We start from the raw sequence: 18484 nt of genomic DNA, 5'->3' as shown, positions 1-18484 counted from the left end.
AGAATCGACTGTAATTTACCATCCCATAATGTTCAGATCTCAGGGTGCACATTCCACAGAAGCACTCAAACAGTAAACTCACCATTAAAGCAGTAATTCCTGTGAAAGCATTCTCCAGACGCAGAGGACGTGAAAAGGTTAGGGACGTGAGAGGGTAATGGCACCCGCTAGGCCAGTGAAGGAGGGAATTACACCGCGGCTGCTCCCTCCAGCGACAACGGGGGAGACAAACCGCCCTGGTGTCCTGTGAGTAAGGTTACACAGTGGTTACACACCAGGTTACACACCAACTCAAACCTTGAATATCTGTGTGTGCGCGTGTGTGTGCGCGTGTGTGTGTGCACGCGTGCATGTGTCTGTGTGTGTGTGTATGTGTGTGTGTATGTTTGTGTGTGTGTGTGTGTGTGTGTGTGTATGTGTGTGTATTACATTACATTACATTATTGGCACTTAGCAGATGCTCTTATCCAGAGTGGCTTACATAGGTCACCATTTCTACATGTTATCCATTTATGTAGCTGGATACAAAGTAATTCTGGGTTAAGTACCTTGCCCAAGGGTACAGCAGCAGTGCCCCAGTGGAGAATCGAACCAGCAACCTTTTGGTGACCTGCTTCTTTCTGCTGCTCCTTACCACTATGCTACACTGCCACCCCACATGTCATAACGTGTTTCCATCAGACATTTGAAGAGGAAAGTGCTTTTTTTTTCATTTCAGACATATCTTTGTCACTTATGACTCTACTTCTGCATTTCTCAGACGAGTGACTTGCCCCACGGCTTCATGGTGAGTGCTTCAAGTGCGAGCATTCAGACCAGCGAGCCGAGTCTCTTCAGCTTCAGGGCCACTTCTCACATCCCCGGGAGAAACAGACAAGGATCAGGACAAAATGCTTAAGCATTAAGAGGTAAAGAAACAAGCTGTGGTTACAGGAGGCCCTCGAAGGTCACTGGCAGGAAAGTGAATGGTGACCACACAGCCACCTTGGAACAAGATACACAGAAGCATTCTGAGCATGTTGCTTTACAGCTCGGCTGTCTATCACCACGGCAACATCCACGTGAAAAATTCCGTCGAGTCGTTGGAAACTGATTATCAGGGTGGAGGGGGTGATGAATAGAATCTCCCTGCATTGTTATTACAAATGTATTAAAATCTATCAGATAAGAAATACAGTGTGCCAGATCATCTAATTGGTATGGATATGCACTGGTTTTTGAAAGCAAGAGAGGCCCGTAATGGGTTTCTGTTGCTTTTTATTTGCTCATTCTCTACTTTCTTTCGGTAGAAGCGAAATGCGGGGAAAAAAAAGAGAGGTTTATTTTGCTGATAAATCTGCAAATGAAAATTGGCTTTTTTAAATGCACAACTTCAAGGCTGTGCAGAACCACACTCTGCATGCTTAAAAAGGGATGAATCACACCGTTTCACAGCAAATATTTGCTAAAAACACCAGTTTGGGGCCTTTTAGCCCTCAATTTATTGATGAGTCAGACCCAAATCCTTCAAGGGGGCAGACTTTATACTGTAGACCACAAATGCCTAGAAGGAAAAAAAAAATCTATGTTCATGGAAACTCATATTGTGACTGTATGGTTTTTCTCCTCATACTCGACCGCCACCCAACCACCCCCGCCCCCCCCACTTGTTTTTTCCGACCTCGAGCTGACTCAGTTGACCTCCATGCATAGCGGCATGGGTTGGATGAAGTGAACGGATTTAGCTGCGTGGCTCTGCCTGTGAAAGCTTATGGCTTCAGGTCGAGACAGGTAATGAGATCATGCCCGCATTCTCTGCACATCATCACAGTCATTACTGGCATCCTCTGTCTCTCACTGTTTCTGCACCTTGGGGAGTTTTCTGCTGTGTGTATGTGTGTGTGTGTGAGAGAGAGAGAGAGAGAGACAGACAGACAGACAGAGAGAGAGAAGACAGAGAGAGCTTTAGCAAGGAAAATAATTACATTCGTGACCAATCTTTTAGTTCTCCCTGTGTGCTTTGCAATTGAATTTTTCTCATTGACTATGTGGTATAGCTCCAGAGAGAGGGAGAGGGAGGAAAAGGATGAATGAAAAAAAGAGGTTTAAAAGAAGTCCAGGAGCCTGTTTTACATTTATACTGGAAAATGTGAAGATGGTCAAACCAGATGGATGTTTCAGGGAGCTTTGTGGGAAATGTGTGGAAACGGCAGAGGGGGGAAAAATCTCCATGGAGGGAGAAGGTGGAGAATTATACTGCCTCTGAAACTAACTGACACACGACATCAGCTGTTAGCCACACCCCCTTCCCACACACTGCCCCCATCAACCCCCAAGACATGTCCTACATATGGGCCTACCAACATTCCTGTTGAATCCTGTCGTACCCTCCCCCAACCTCCTAACTATCATGTCACTCAATCACCACCCCCAACACCCTGCTCCTGCCTCATCCCTCGCTCCAACACACACACACACACACACACACGCACACTGCTTCTCCACTCAGTTTAGGTGTGCACACCTCTTGTGTGTGGATTTTACAGACCTGCTGATTGAGTCCAATGGCAGTGCACCATCTCCTTGTCTAACAGTCACATGGTTAGACCTCATGCCAACCAGAGCTCTGGCTCCATTTCTGTCCACGGGTGGCCCTTTCCAGCTGCCTGCGTCTGTGAAAGGTATCAATGAGCAGGTGTGCACACCTTCAAATGGGCGGGGCAGTGGGGAGACAGCAGGAAGCAGGGATGTAGCAAGAGCCAGGATTGGATTAGGCTCCAGTTTTGAAGTCAACAGATCACTGTTAGAAAATATTCTCAGGTTATTCTGACATCCTCCTTAAACCTCAGTCCTGACACCACACCCCACACCCCCACTCATGTCCCTGTTCACCTCAAAAGACTCGGTGTTTGACACACCCCGCATGAGGCCTAAATCTGAAGCATTTTAGAGTCCTGTTCCTGCTGCTCTCCGCTCCGTGTGATCACGCTGCTTTGGTTTGTTCCATGGCCTCCCCTCGCAGAGCAGAAAGTGGTGCTTTGAATGTGTGTCAGTTGGCCATGAGGGCCCACCGCCGGCCTGAGTCTGGCTCCCCACACAGCCTGACTGTCTGCTACTCAGAGGATTCACCACGGCCAGCATTTGTGTGCCGTCGGTATTTTTTTTTTCTCCCTCCACCCGTTTCCATTCTGTCTTCATTTCATGGAGGGCCCCACTGTTTCAGATTATCCGGCTCTGTTTTCATTGGCCTGGTGTCGCTCGCAGATATCATGTTTCTCGGGCTCCGCGGGTTAGCGGGTCCTGCTGCCGGCTCTTTTCTCGGGTGTAATAACGCTGCTCAGTGAGTAACAGCCAGATCCCTCCTCACGGAAGAGAGCACTGCCTCCTCTGAGCCACAAACCATCGATTCCCACGGATGAGCAGAAGAGTGGAATATCCCAAGGATTTATTTATTTTTTCCCCAGCAAAACATATCGCGCACATGCATACAGGACGCGTCCGCATTTGTTGGCTGACTGATTCGTATCTCCTCTCCTCGACCTTGAAATCAAATTCCTGTTGTGATGTTCCCGCGCGGGGTGCAGGGCCGGCTCGAAACCGCTATCAGCGCGCTCCCATCCGAGGAGCCATGAAAGAGCGGGAGTATCTGCGGATTCCTCTTTGTACCCCCCCCCCCCTCCCTCCAGGCCCCCCAAACGGCTCCGTTCCCCATCATCCCTCATCCCCTTCAGAGGGCGAAACATTGCGGGAATGAAAATAAAAGGGCAATAAAGGCACTGCCAGGCCCCATTCACCAAACAGCCAGGCGGAGTGAAGGAGAGCTGCTTTTTCTCTTAGAATAGATACACCTCACAGCTCTGCTGCAAAAGACTGGCTGAACACTTCCCCTGCACAACAGCACCTCCTAGAGGCTGTCTCATCAGCTGTAGCTACCCAGCCTTGCCCCTTCAGCAACAAACCCCCTTCACCCCTCTCCAAAAGTTTCCCTCACTCACTGGAGGCCGTAATAAAGACTACCCCTCGCTTTGTAAGCCGTTCTGCATAAGCATGTCAGACAAGTGATGACATGTGAATACAAATAGCTCTCAAACTCTGTTGCACCTTTAAGAGCGGCAATCATCTGGAATGATCCCTTTGTGTATGAGAGGAGAAAAAGGAAAACCTTGCTCCTGGCCAAACTTCAGATTCGTGGCAAATCACCAAGTTCCAAGGCACCAAAGGGTGGTTCTGTGAGAGAAGATAAAACAGGGGAGGGCGTTTGGTTGGACTTACTGAGCAATAACAAATCAGCTTTGTTAGAGCCACTTACTTGAGTGTGTGCCTGTAACGCCTGGCTAAACCCCTTCCCTGGGGTTCATTTTCTAATGCTTATTGACTCCTTGCTCAGATATCTTAAATTACCTAAGTATCCAATTAGATGTTGCATGCTAAATAATTATTGAAAGATAAGCAACTGATTATTTTTAAATGATCAGTCATGTGTATCTTTTAAACCAGGGTGAGGAATAGTTTCTTGCTGTCCCCATTTAAATTGTAAAGGATTATAAGCCAGAGTAATAGTTGGGGTTAACAAATTTCTGGAGGATTTATAATGCACTTTAAGCAGCAAATGTTCTCCAAGTTAGGTACCTTGTCAAATCCCTTGCTAACCCTACTAAGCTATAGTATGGTCAGCAAGTGAACTAGATAAAGTTCTTATTTTCTTGTTGACACTCAATCTTGGAAACATGTCCTGGAACATGAATATCCATGTGTCTGCCTTGAAAAAGTAAGACTTGTTTAACGAATGAAAATAATTACCTAGTTATATTGAAAAATACTCATTTAAATGATTTTATCCTCTGTCCCAGCAGCATCATTTGCAAACTGTGATCCAAACTGCATCCGGCCTCCACTGTCTTCATCGTCCCCAAACGTCAGCCTCAAAGCTAGGAATGTTGACCTTTGCCCTGTCTGAGAGAGACACCACCAGCCGTATCACCTCCCACCGTCAGCAGCAAAGCTGCCTTTGCAGAGCTGAAACATGATTATCGCCAAATTATCGCTAAGTGTAGTGAGCGGTGGACAAAGAGAAAACACAAACGTTATTTCCTGAGGCCGTTGTACCACTGTCAGAAATCATCAAGCCAAGCCAATGTACCACCTGCAGTGGCTCCACACCAATCCCTGTGTAGCCACCATTAGGGCACTGCTGGGCTCAGTGATTTTTGCCCAAAACCCTAAAAAAATGATCAGAGGCTCCTATTGGAAGGCTCTGATCTCCAGAACTCTGTCATGGTCTGGCTGCAGATCATATCATTTATTGGTGGTCTTACTGGGCCACTATGAATTAAATGTGCTTCGTGTCAGATTAGATTCTACTGCAACCTTTTTTTCCTATCCCCTTGCCACATCTTTACAACTGGTTGTTTTACTTTTTATTTATTTTATTTTATTTCATTTTTTTTATTGACACTGCTTTAAAGATGTTTGTCTGCCCATCATGAAACTGCAGGAGAACAAAGTTGACTAGACCACAAAACTGGCTTGAGGCGTACTCAACTTCTGTCCTTTGGAAAACTGGAAAAGAAAGAGAGAAGGGGGGAGGGCAGGAGAAAGTGAATGGAAAAATGGGGGCTGTGTGGCTCAAATCTCCGTTTTTGAAGGACTGGAAGAATCGTACGAAAGAAACGCACTCCGTGAGTTTCCAGAGGTGTCTCCGGAGAGTTCGCGCGCTCCAATGACACCCTCGGTGTCTGGAAACGCCTCCGTTCTTCCTCACAACAGAGGTGCTCCCGAAGTAATTGCGTTCTTGTCACCGTTTCAAACTGACAGGCTCCGGTCGTTTTTGCCGAGCTGGCTTTCCGTCGTTTAGCGGAGCTCTGTGAACAAAGCGTCGCACGTCGCTCTGAGAGCGCACCTCTGACACAGGCAAATTGCTGCATTTTGTTCCCTCTTGAGAGCGTATGTGGGGAAAAAAAACACCTTTTGGCATTAAAGAGCTGCCTTGAATGACAATGCCGTTGACACGGCGACCTCGCTGTGTAAACAGATTTGCCGGTTGAAGGTTCTTATCCCAGGTGAGACGCGGCTGTTGTAGTACCCTTGAGCAAAGTACTTTAGTTCTGCTAATAGATATGTAAAATGAGCAGCAGTCTGTTAGTTGCCCCGGATAAAGGTGTCTGCTAAGCAAATACATAATATCTGCCGACACTTCCTGATACATTCTCCCCCTCTGAGAGTTCACAAAGCTGTCCACGTTTCATCCCGCTCCACCGTGTCATGTCGTGCATATTCCCTGAGGGGACAGGGGCAGGGGGCGCATGAGTCAGTGAGAGTGAAGAGTTGCAGTTAGAAGGAAGGCCGTAGTTATGTCAGACTGGGTGTCAAAGGGTTCATCTGTCTTCCACGTGTTGTTCCTCTCCACCATTTAAACACATCATTTAAAGTGTGTGTGTGTGCGTGTGGGTGGGAGTTCTGTGGGCCAGTTCAGTCTGTGTGTCCAAGAGCATATTTTCATAGCTTGCATTTATCTGTTATCCACGTTGTCCATCGATTCAGCTGGATATGTATTCAAGCAGTTCTGATTGCATGCCTTTCTCAACCTGCAACTCTGAAGTGACTTCACGTGACTGGGTGCAATAGACTTTTCCAGTTTCTACTTGAAAGATCCATGTTCTTTTGTTGCATTTATGATTACCTAAAGTGAATCAACTGGGTACCTTTTCCTGCATAGACAAACTGCATGCATACTTAAAAGTCGTGTCGAATTTTTAAGCGAGAACGTGAACAACGGCAAGTACAAGAAGCTGCAGTGATAATGGACGAATATGGCTTCCACAGCAACTGGAATGGAACCATTTAAGTGCCCTCCCCAGCCTCACCGAAAGCTAAATCCCAGCTAAATCCAGTCAGTAAGGAGGATCCTCATCTCTGGAATCCAAAACTTATGAAACAAACGTAACATGCCTTATGAACATGTTAGAGACCGTAAAATACAGAGCAGCAAGAGAAGTGACGCCCGCGGGGTTCTTTCCGTTGCCGGACCAGGTGATGTCATTACACGTTTCGCTATATCCCCCCGCCCCGATTAGGAAAGGAAAAAATGTGGAGAGAAAGAGGGAGAGACAGAGTTGGAGAAGTTTTTTTTTCTTTCGAAAACAGTGTGGGGAGGGGAAAAGACGCTGCTCAAGACGAGGACGTAGGCTATAACTTTTTCCCCCAGCAAAAGGACTTTAACTGAAGAAACGGAAAGTAATTACAAACACGGTGGATTACAATTTGAAATAAATTATCTTGTCGCCGCTGCTGGGAGATACACTGTGGATTAATGTGGACGTTATATTGCTTGGATTAATCAATTGTTGTAGGTATGAATAAGGCTTGAATTAATTGCGTGAACTAATGGAGGCTGTGTATTCTTCACGCCCCAGTAAAAACTAACCATGTTGCATAGCTAAGCAATAAATTATTGGGAGTATGGATGTTTTTTTAAAATTTCCACTGATACTTGCTGTGTTTGCGTTGTCTTTTGTTTTTCACTTTGTTGAAACATATTAGGGAGATACTCTGGATTAAACATACATTAGTAATCAACGGCAGTTTAATTGCAGATTTATGTGTTTTTAACTAACCATTTGTGAATGTATAATCATACTGTTGAACATGCGTGCAAAACTTACCATTGCGATGCATGTCCATTGTTTTTTTTTCCACTGGAGCCATGTTAAAAATTGGTCTTATGGAACTGACAGATAAGTTATATTTCGCATATGTTTTGTCTTGGTTGGAGGTTGCCGCATATTGCAATGATGGGAAATTATAGCCCTGTAATATACTTTGTAATTTGGCGCGTCTGCGCATGATTTTAAGACCCGCTACTAGCTGACAGTATTTACACATAACACACAACCAGAACAGACATTCGCGCCGCATTTGCAGGGCTTTATTTGCGGTTAAAGTTTTGCAAAACTTCTTTTTTAAGTGTGTTAGTCGGTAGAGCCCTCGTGTGGCCGCGAGCGCTGCGACACCCGACGTACCAGTTGGCAAAAAAAAGTGAGGGGGGGTTTTAAAGGTTTCCGGTTTGCTCGCAGCTGGGATTCACATTTACGTCGCTGTCAGTTGCTTCACTGGACAGGGGGGCGGAAGAAAGGCCATAGCATGGTCCCTGGAGCTCCGCAACTGTGGGGTTGTTGTCTTGCATGCGTCTCGTGGCTGCACAGCCATCTGGTGAAACGCTGTTACAGCCAAACAAAAGCCACGTTACCAAAAGATAGAGAAGCTCTACAATGAAGTAACATGCAACTCTTTTCTATCACACTGTAGGCACCTGTAGCTGTCTGAGCCTGTATCTGTGCATGTGTGCATTTTGTGTTGCCAACACATTGATTTTGTCCTCAGATGCAGACAATGTCCAAGTCCTTTTTCTTTGCCAAATTATAAAAAAAATGTCTTATCATACTTTCCAGGGCCACCCGCAGCCACTAGTTAATTCTATCTAGAGGTATGGGCCTGGTGACTTTCTGTTCTACTGCAAGCACAATAATGAACTTCATATGGGCTGGGACAGGGATATGGCACTGTACATACATGCAACAGCTTCATTAGTGAGGTTTTATTTGATCTGATATCTCACTGCTTTATCTGTTTGTTCAATTTCCGGCCCGTCCTGATTATTAATAATTTAAAATGGGGAAAGATGCTCTGCTTTGATGGAAAAACCAGATGCACCAATGCACAGTACTGCTACTATCAGTACCAACTGTAGGGCCCCAACATCCAGTGGTAGCTGTATTATTAGAAGGGAAAGATAACTGTGAAAACCATTTCTATGTGACACAGTATTAGAAATAGGGGAAATTGTACTGCTCAAGTTTAACAGCACAAATGTGAAGATGATTGTTGTGCTTAAACTTAAAATACTGCAGATTACCATAGCTTCAGATTGCAAGTGGGATGTTAATATTGCATGCTTCAGCAGGTCGATTTACTTACGAATGCAGAAGGTGTAAAAGCCGCGGTTTTGAGAAACTATAAGTCGCCCGCCTGATGAATGCATATGCATCACAGGTGGAAAAAAAAAATTGTCACTCGGCCAAATGAACACCTGTGCCCTGCTGAAACCTGTAAGAATGACGTGTCCCGTCTTCTCTTTGCGAATCACATTAATCGTGCACGGCTTTGCCGCAGCGTGTTTTACCTTGATCGGGCTGCGTGAAGGAAAGAAAGCTGGACAGGCTCTTTATTCCATTTTTCAGCTTTCTCGCTTGCCTTTATGGATAAAGGTGCCTGTGTATGAGCTGGGCCCAATGACATTGAATCTGCCGTGAAACCCTCAGTATGCAGAAAGGCAGAAATGTGATTAGGCAGGTAGTTTTTCACACCACAGCAAATCAACACCATGCTCCGTACACTAGTGTACTGAATGTTTGGTGCCTCAGTGCCTCATACCATGGTGCTCAGAAATGGAGGAACCGTTGAGAAAGGAAAGTACTGTACTTTATCTCTAAATAAAAAACCCTAGCACCATTCACTGTAAGCACTGTCCTACCTGGCAGTGAGAATCTCACAGATGCGGGCCCCCTGAGGCTCATGGGTAATGGTGCATTCCTAGACAGATCTGTGCAGGGACATGGGGTCGAGGCAGGGGTTACTCTGTTTGGAGTACGCACCCGCAGACATACGGAGTGCGTTGCCGTAGGGCACGAGCTTGTATGAAAACAAACACTGGTGTGTGTGTGTGTGTGTGTGTGTGTGTATGCTCTGCATGTATTACATCATAAGGGCACATGGGAGATGCTGCCTTTGGACTTGTGTGAGTGTCTGTGAGCACAGACACACTTACAGATGCGGTTTTACTTAAATGCCCTCTGGGTGTGCATCTCAGAGAAGCAGACCCGGGCTATAGGCATAGGCACAGCCGATGATGCTGCTGATGGTGGTGGTAAATTCACATTGATACTAAGGCTTTGTAGAAGTAAATGCTGTGTTAAAGTATGTCATGAGAGCATACAGCGAGCATGTAATGGCAAAATGTAGTTACTCTTTACATTAAGGGAGACAGTTTTGATCACAAAATCGCATACTTAAGAGCTACGTGCTCCACATCATAATCGTTAAATCATTCATCGTAATTTGTAATTTATTTATGATCTATGCCTTACTCGCGCTGCATTTTTGTCAAGAAGCCAAACCAGTAAGTACACTGAAGGAGATTTTAGGAAGTTATTTATATAGGTCTTATCTGGCATATTATCCACGTAGCTGTATTTATTGAAAACCACCAATGAAAAGTGTGTGAGTTAGGAATGCAGTAAGAGGTTTTTCCTGAAAAGTAAATCTCTCTTATCAGCAATGGAATCTTGAGGCAGGGTCATGGTTTTGGTTTCAAAGCTGTGATTAGTTTCCCTAGGTATCCAGAGTCTTCCCCTGCTCATGAAATGCCTACATTACAGTTACAGGGCCTTTGCGGTGCATTTATTTGATGCCAAATGTTCGCTTTGTAGAGTTCTCACACTCCTGTCCTTCCTAAAGAGGATGACTGGTGTCACCAATCTGTCTTCACCTGTTGCTGTCTCTCTCTCTCTCTTTCTCACAAACACGCAGGTAGGACTCGAGCGTCTCACCTGCGGAGGGAGCCATGCGGGTCCTCTGGTCCTCTGTGTTGTCCACCCTGGTGTGGCTGGCCATCACCTTCTGTCCATCTGAGGGGGGTCATCTTACACCTGATAGAGGTAATATTCTCTCTGCTGTCAATCTCCTGGAAAGTGAAAAGCCCATTTTCTCCGTAGTATAATTTCAGAGCAGTGATGTGGATCAGTGATCAGAGTAGCAGTGTGGAGCAGTTAAGCAGTTTTTAATATGGCGGTATCAGGCAGCATTAAAGGAATTAGGTTAGGTGTGTATTCCAGTCTGCCTTAACGTGTCTGGTCAGGGTTCATATTATTCAGAGTTTTAATCACAAGAGGTTTCCTCTCAGCTTGGAACATTGTGGGCCGCTCCTGGTCTAGCTCCTATTGTGAGTCTGGGTGTAGCCTATTATCTGGTTCTCATCTAGTCCAGTATCGACATGACCAGGATGTGGTATCTGAGTAGTTAGTCAAGGTGCAACTGTGGGTTTAAATCACTGGGACTGTGTTTAGGACCCAGAGTTGTCTGATGAGGTACTGGTGCAGCTTTTGATCTTTGTGGTCAGGTCTTCTTTTGATGTATGTAGTGCTGTGGTGAGGCTGTGGTCCGAGTCTTGATCACTGTGGTCAAATTCTGGCCCAAGATGTGTCTGAGGGCTGTAAATATGTGGTGAGGTTTTCCACCATTAGTCTGTGGTCAGAGCCTCTGGGCCCACCCACAACCTCTGTGAAACTCCCAGAATGCCTTGTGAGACCCACCCCACAGTCCAGATGGGGCCAGAAACCTTTGGCAACACTGCCTAAGCAGTCCAACCACAAGGGGCTCTTATTGGGGCCCTTCCTTTGCTCCTCTGAACTCCAGGAAGTGTAGAAAAAGTACTTTTGGGGGCAAAGAAAGGCAGGACGTCAGTCTCCAGCCACAAACAGTTTACAACTTCCTGCCGCATTGTAAAATTGCACTTTACCATCTGAAACATGGTAACCCAGTCCAAAAAGTGGTTCCAGGGAATCCCAGAAAAGGCCGGTTTTTCCTCCCAGTATAAAACATCAAATGTGTTCAACCATGTATGTTTCCATCTATCAGGTAGATAAGAAAAACACAGGAGGTGAGTTTACGCTGATGATGTCGGCACCCTTTGGGCCCATTCTGACTGCAGCTCTTCAGAGTTCCTGAAACTCCTCGGGATCTGTCCAGCGGAGAGCTTTCCTTTTATGAGGAGGACTCCTGGTTAGCTCAGCTGGCTTAAAGGGTTGTTTGCCGAGAATCCGTTTGTTTTCCATGGGTTCCCACAGAATCTTCTCCCCTGGTTTCCCACTGGCTTTTCCTCTGAAAGAAAATGACTGCTTTTTCCAGCATGCACCACTTTTCCCATAACTGCCCCTCTCAGGGCTAACATCTGTGTTAATTTGCGCAGTGATCGCAACAATGCACCCAACCTCTACCTGTTCGACAGCCCATTCCAATTACCACGGAATGTGTAATTTTAATAAACCGGATTAGAGTTTTGGAGTCCCCCCCCCCCCCCCCCCCCCCCGCCCTCCTGGCTCCCCCTCCACCCCTCACCCCCACGGACTCTCACGCTGTGCTGTCTGCCAGATGACCTTCACTGCAAAGTCTCTCTCCTGCCAAGGCTCTGTCTGCACAGAGTTTCTCCGGGAAAGACAGCTGGCTGCCAAAGAGCACACCACTTGGCATCTGAGTTAGAATTGGATTTTTTTTTCCTCCTCGAATCTTGATTCAAGAAATCTAATTGCTCAGCGTCAGCTCTGGATCAACAGCAAGCCACAGTATTGTCTCCCAGGAGACAGAGATGAACTGCTAAGGACCAGACACACCTACCTCCTGTGTGCCGCTCAGCGACACGGAATGTGTTTTTTTTTTTATTCCCTTTTTTGGACCCCTCAGGGAGCCCAGACCCATAGAGCTTCCAGCAGAGATGCAGTTTTGATCATCATGTTTCTGACATCGATGTGTCCTGAAGAATATCTTTCCTACAGGAGGGTCATGGAAAAATCAGGAATCATGCCATTGCAAAGTGGTGGAAAAACATTCATCCTTGTAGAACAGCGTTGGTTATGGTACAGTACATGTCTGCAGCGCGTGCTGTGTTATCCATTACTACTGTCTGCAAAGGAAAGATCCTATCCCCTCCTTGTCCATTACATTATTGTCATTTAGCAGACACTCCAGAACATATGTTACAGTTTTAATATGTTACCCATTTATACAGCTGGATATTTACTGAGGAAATGCATCTTACCGCTACGCTACTCTGCCACCCATGTTTAAGTTTTCATTGTGCTGTCAGACTGGCATTCTGCTCGCGAGCTCCCCATCACTGACTGCTCCTCATCTCCATCCGGCGCCTCCTTCAGGGGAGCGGTGGAAGGGCTCGGGGTGGAGGAGATCATAGATGATCATAGACTCATCTCCTGGAACCGAGGCTATGCTTCAGACAAGCCATGCCGTGAGGAAAAGAGGAGGACTCTCTCTGTGACAACTTTTCAACATCTGGATGTCAGTCATGTGCAGTGTCATGGATAGAGGAGAGGATAGGAGCGTCCCGTTAAACCACTGCGACCTTCTCTTTATTGGCCCCTGAGCCACTCTACTTAAATGGCACCAAATGACAATCTCTAATTATAATAATAATATAAACATTAATATCTATTCAGGAAAAAAAGTCAGTAATAATTAAAAAACTACCCTCAAGGAAAAGATTTGGCTCGGTGTATCATGCCAAGCACACACCCAGGATAATGGCCCGTTGAAGCCTGATGTGCGCATTTTTTGGCAGGTGTAACCAAAACACTCCCTTTGGTTTGTTTCCTCATGGGGCACCTTTCGGCATGTTAAAGTAATGGGCGACCTTGAGGAGGAAATGACGATCCCCAGCACATTTGCCAACATAATTTGCCAGCTCCTAAAAAGAAGTTAAACCGTTCCCCAGCTACAAGGTGATCCCCCCCATTCCTGAACTCCGTCAGAACAAACACAGAACCAAAAGGCGCCTAATCTGACAGTGAGTTCATTTTAGCGTTTCACCTCGACGACAGGGTGTGAACGTTTCCATCTAGTGTCGCCCATCGCGGATGTCAGTCGCACCAGACGAGCTGTCAGTCTTCCTCATTCTCATGCGGGAGGCGTCTGCCACGCCGTTTAAGTGATTTTCAGACAAGCCGGCTTCAGGTCTCGCGCCCGCGGCTTCTATTCTCGGCTCCAAATCTGCGGTGACGTTCCTGTCCCGGAGTGACGCTTTGATCTCCTTCTCTCGCACAGAGGTCTTATGTTGACATTGAAACGTAATGTATTCAGCCTATTCAAATGTGAGGATTTGAGATGCCTTTTTTGAGGGGGAAAGATGCCAGCCCAACGATACATCACTCACCTTGGTGACATGTGTAGTTACTGTACCTAGAGATCTTGCAGTCGGCTCAGTTGAACCCACCTGTCTCTGAAGCTCCGTGGTTTATTAAAAGAGCTGTCTCCATCAAAGAGAAGAAAAGATATCAGACAACAAAAGGAGAAGCAGCCTTCATTTGCAGACAGATGACCTAGTAGTGGTTTATCATTTTGCGCACTGATAACTTCATTGAAATTATCATCATTTTAATTTTCTAAATTGAAGTCTTTTGCTGGTCTGTGCTGTTTCCTGCTCCCCGGAGAACCGTTATAGCAGGATGTCTTGGGTTTGATCTCCAAATGGAGAAACTGTTATTGAGCAATCGGACACATGGAAAGGGTTCAGTTAAGGAATGTTTGTGGAATATATAGCAATAAACAAAATAATTATTTTGAAGTCAGCAAGGACCTCACTTTCAACAAAACCCTGGTGCCTTAGGAATCATAAACTCCAGGATGAGAGTTACTGCTTTCTCGCACTACAAAGTTGCTGTGCTTTTAGTTTGTGAGGACAAAGGATGGTCTAGTATTGTGTTGTCACCTGTCTGTCTGTCTGTCTGTCTGTCTGTCCCTTTTCAGTGGTTCGCTGCCCTTCTCTTCAGGTAGAGGACTGGAAGTTTCCCCAGACGGCAAGACACAACATCACAGGTACAACGCATTTGCCCTCCCATCATTCTGGTTTACTTTGTGAGAGGCCGCCTTGCAGACAGCTAAACATAAGAGGATTTCACAGAACTGACAGATGTACATATAGCTATGTAAGCCACGAACTCCCACAAACCATTGTGTTCTTTCCTAATTATAGTACACAATACTTATAATACAGAAGTGTGTGTCCTCGCTTAAGTCTTTGCCTGTCATGTCCAGCCTGACCGGTCATGATTGATTGATTGAGGTGGCTGCAGATCGCTGTATTTATCAGGTGGCTGTGTGTTTGGTTGCCTAACTGACTGAATGATGGACTAATTGATCCCCAGGTTTCAATCTGGTGCGACGTTTTGGCCTGCTTAAGGCAACTGAGGTGAAGAAGATTCGGAACCCCCGTGGGCCCGTGATCCTGAGGCTGGGCAAGATGTCGCTCGTCCGGCCCACTGAGTAAGAAGCTCCGCCCCCCTTCTGTGCTTCTGACCTGCAGTTACGTTACATTACATTCATTTAGCAGACGCTCTTATTCAGAGTGACCTCCAGCACAATAGAACGTAAGTGTATCCATTCAAGTTGAATGAGCAACAGTGTCAGTGTCAGGCTAACAACACTCCCAGGCCAGTGAGTGTGAGCATAACACCATCCAAGCCCTACCATTGTGTGATTAACTTGTGCAACCTGACCAGCCAAGGGAAGCCAAGTATGCTACCATACTTCAGGCACTAGATCACAGAACCTAACACATTGCAATACTACACATAAATAGACCAGGCTAACAGCACACCCAGACCAGTGAGTGCCCTGGTCAGAAAGCAGTGCAGAAGATCACAGAATCCAACACATTGCAATACTACACATAAGTGAGTAGTGTGAGCAGTACTTTTCTGTGCAAACCCCACTCCCTCAACCCAGGCAGTTAGAGATCTACCCTTGTCCACTGGATTGAAGATCTTTTCCCAGCTCTGCCTATCTGTGGTTCTCACCCTGTGAGGAAGAGATACACCCCAGTACATTTCTCTGTTCTCTGTCTCCCTGATCTCCCACAAACCACTGGATCAAATGTCTTTTCCCAGATCTGCCTTTCTCATGCTCATAATCGTGAAAATATGAAAACTATGAGAGTTCGTGTGACTGTGAAACTATGTGTGAACAACGCTGGAAAAGTGTGGTGTTTAATTAAATATTCATTAGCTGTTAAATCCATGTGACCGCATGGTATCCTTGTCGTCATGACGGGTATCTTCCACAAAACCCAAATTCACATGAAGTGCCTGTTATTCTGTTTAACCACGTAGTTACACAGATGTTTTAATCCTTTTTTTCCAGTGTTTGCACTGTGGTTTAAACTTTGTAAAAGGGCTTTTGTGCTGACATGGTTTATGTACTATTTTTCCAGCTGGCCAGCAGAAGAAAAGACTTGTAAATATGCCAAGTGGGTGAGATGGAGACTCACAGTCACATCCTCCATTGGCCTTCCAATGTCCTTTTGAAGCGCGAGGTGTGATTGGTCAGATATTTCAAGGCCTGCTGGTGGGTTTTCCTTGTCTTACCACTCTCAGGCACCCTGCAGTTTGTGTGGGTGCTGTGGGTTGCTTGGGTAACTTCACAGAAGTAGCCTATCGTCCAGTAGGGGCCCGCCTCACTGTGGTGCACTATGGGACATGTAGTGCTAAAATTTGCTTTTGGTTGCACATGGGTGTGTTGGAGGATTGCTTTCATTATGGTGTGCTCCTGTGTGACAGCAGAGATCACTGGTTGAGATTTACAATCCTGTTGTGGATTTGATGATGCCAAAATATGGTTGCAGGGAAAAAAAAAACATAAAAAAGGTTTGTCAAGTCCTTAGAGAAGTGCATGGGGTTTTTATTACCAGTCCTATAGATGTTGGTTCCAGTGATTGCAAAATTGCAAAATTAGGTAAGTAATCATTTTAAGAAACTTGGACATGGATGGAGTGGTTTGGAGTCCAGTTGTAACGATTTTTGTCAAAGCCAAGGGAGTTTTCTTCAATCATTTCAAGACTTTATTAAGTTCTTCCTGGCATATTAATCACTTTCTGAGCAAACAGCCAGATTTCTTTAACAACTAACTGTCATGTTCATTAAATGAAAGCTCTTTGAAAAACAAACTTTGATCAAACTTTCACTCGTTCTGACTGTTTATACCTAATTCCACAGAGGCAATTGTATATATGATGTCAGAGCCATGAAAGTGTATGCCATAGCTTTGAGGTTACAAGACGTTATTTAGAGCATATGGAAAATAACTCCCTTTAAGAATCTTCAAATTTGATTGTTTGTGTCGTGGTATAGGCGGTATGTGGAGTAGTGGAGGATGTCTCTTTCTAGGACTTACTTTTTTTTAGCGAAGAAAAAGTCCTTCAGATACTGGAAAAGTGTTCTCCCAGCTGGAGAAAAACAAACTTCACTCTCCCCGTCTCCCATCTGATCTTGCTGTCTCTAAGCGGATTGTTTCAACTGTATTCTTGTCGCTTGTGAGATGGAAAATTTGCTCTGGAAGGCTCGCAGAGAGGAGGGCTTACGTTCTTATCTCTCTCGAAGAGAGATCAACAGAAGAATAAACTAAAGCACCGCTGAACGTCCCCTGCCTCTCAACCCAGAATTCAGCATTCAGAGGCCTTTGCAGGGGTGGAAAGGGAGAAGTGGGGCAGAGCACATAGCTCTGGGGTTGTGCACTCAAACACAAGCTGCGGACTCGAGACAGCTTTGAGAGAGACGCTTTGAAATGTACTGGCTAATATTTTTTTAAAACAAAATCATACTCTAGTGAGAGCATAGGTCTGTTATTATTGCAGACATGTTAGCATTCAGCTGTGTGCTTTGAAAACTTGTTGAAGTAGCGTCTTGGAGTATCTTGGTTTCTGGGGTGTATGTGCATGTGCGTGTGTGTGTGTGTGTGTGTGTGTGTGTGTGTGTGTAGGGTGGACATGACCTCAGCCACAGGAAGGCGGGAGAGTCTCAAAGTCTCCCTGGAATGTGAGAGTCTGCAGGCATCGAGAGGTGAACCAGATCAGTGGTGCCTCAGAAACAGGGAGAAGAGAGGGAGAATTCAGCTTTTGAATTATAAACTGTAACTGTAACTGTAACTGTAATCGTAACGTAACGGTCGTTGCAGTGTAAACAGTCTGTTTACTCCCCTTCTCGCCTGCTCAACAAAAGCCTTTAAACAAGAAGTAACAAATTCCATTCCGAAGATCAAGGAAGAAGAGGGGAAAAGAGAGAGGGAGATGATTTAGGAGGTGGAGAGTGAAGCAACTGTGAGGAAAGGTGCAGGGAATGGTTATGAAAGAGAGACAGATGTGGAGATTCTGCAGAGATTAGAAACCTCTGAAAGGTTTACTTCCCCGGCCCATTTTCTCATCTCTTCCTGTGCTCCTCTCCAGCTGAAATCTGAGCTCCTTATTTCACTCAGGGCTAGCTGTGCTGTCAAGTCAGTAATAAAAATATGAATATCCGCTTTTCTTCATTGGGTGAAAAGACCATTTTTACACTGACATCTGTGTAACCTTAACCTATAAACCGCTGTCCATATCCTCCTCACCCGTCTCTATTACTTTCTTCCCTCTCGCTTCACTGTCCCTCTGTCCTTTCTCTCCCTACTCAGCTCAATTCAACCGAGTTTAATTAAGTTCAATTAAATTCAGTTCATCTGAGTTGAATTCGTTTCAGCTCAGTTGAACTCAGTTCAGTTCAGTTCGGTTCAGTTCAGTTTGGTGCAGTTCAGCTCACTCAGTTGTGACTCAGTTCTTTCAGTGGCGGTTTATTGGCAGAGCAAACTAAAGCAGCATTGCCAAACTATTCACATACATCATAAGGTATACTGCAAACTA

The 18484-nt window shown here is 45.5% G+C and overlaps 1 protein-coding gene across 1 annotated transcript in view; it reads left to right on the top strand.

The window, feature by feature from the left end:
- Nucleotides 1-7134: 7134 nt before the first annotated feature.
- The window catches only part of col16a1 (collagen, type XVI, alpha 1), a 66846-nt gene continuing 55496 nt past the window's right edge, over nucleotides 7135-18484 (top strand). Inside the window, exons 1-4 of the mRNA XM_036516108.1 lie at nucleotides 7135-7328; nucleotides 10564-10691; nucleotides 14569-14637; nucleotides 14967-15084. Of these exons, the coding sequence (XP_036372001.1) occupies nucleotides 10598-10691; nucleotides 14569-14637; nucleotides 14967-15084 (281 nt within the window). The 5' untranslated portion in view covers nucleotides 7135-7328; nucleotides 10564-10597. The remainder of the gene's footprint in view (nucleotides 7329-10563; nucleotides 10692-14568; nucleotides 14638-14966; nucleotides 15085-18484) is intronic.

The sequence above is a fragment of the Megalops cyprinoides genome, chromosome 21 (assembly GCF_013368585.1).
Source record: "Megalops cyprinoides isolate fMegCyp1 chromosome 21, fMegCyp1.pri, whole genome shotgun sequence".
NCBI classification, from domain to species: Eukaryota; Metazoa; Chordata; class Actinopteri; order Elopiformes; family Megalopidae; genus Megalops; species Megalops cyprinoides.
This window is presented reverse-complemented; position numbering and strand designations above follow the sequence as displayed.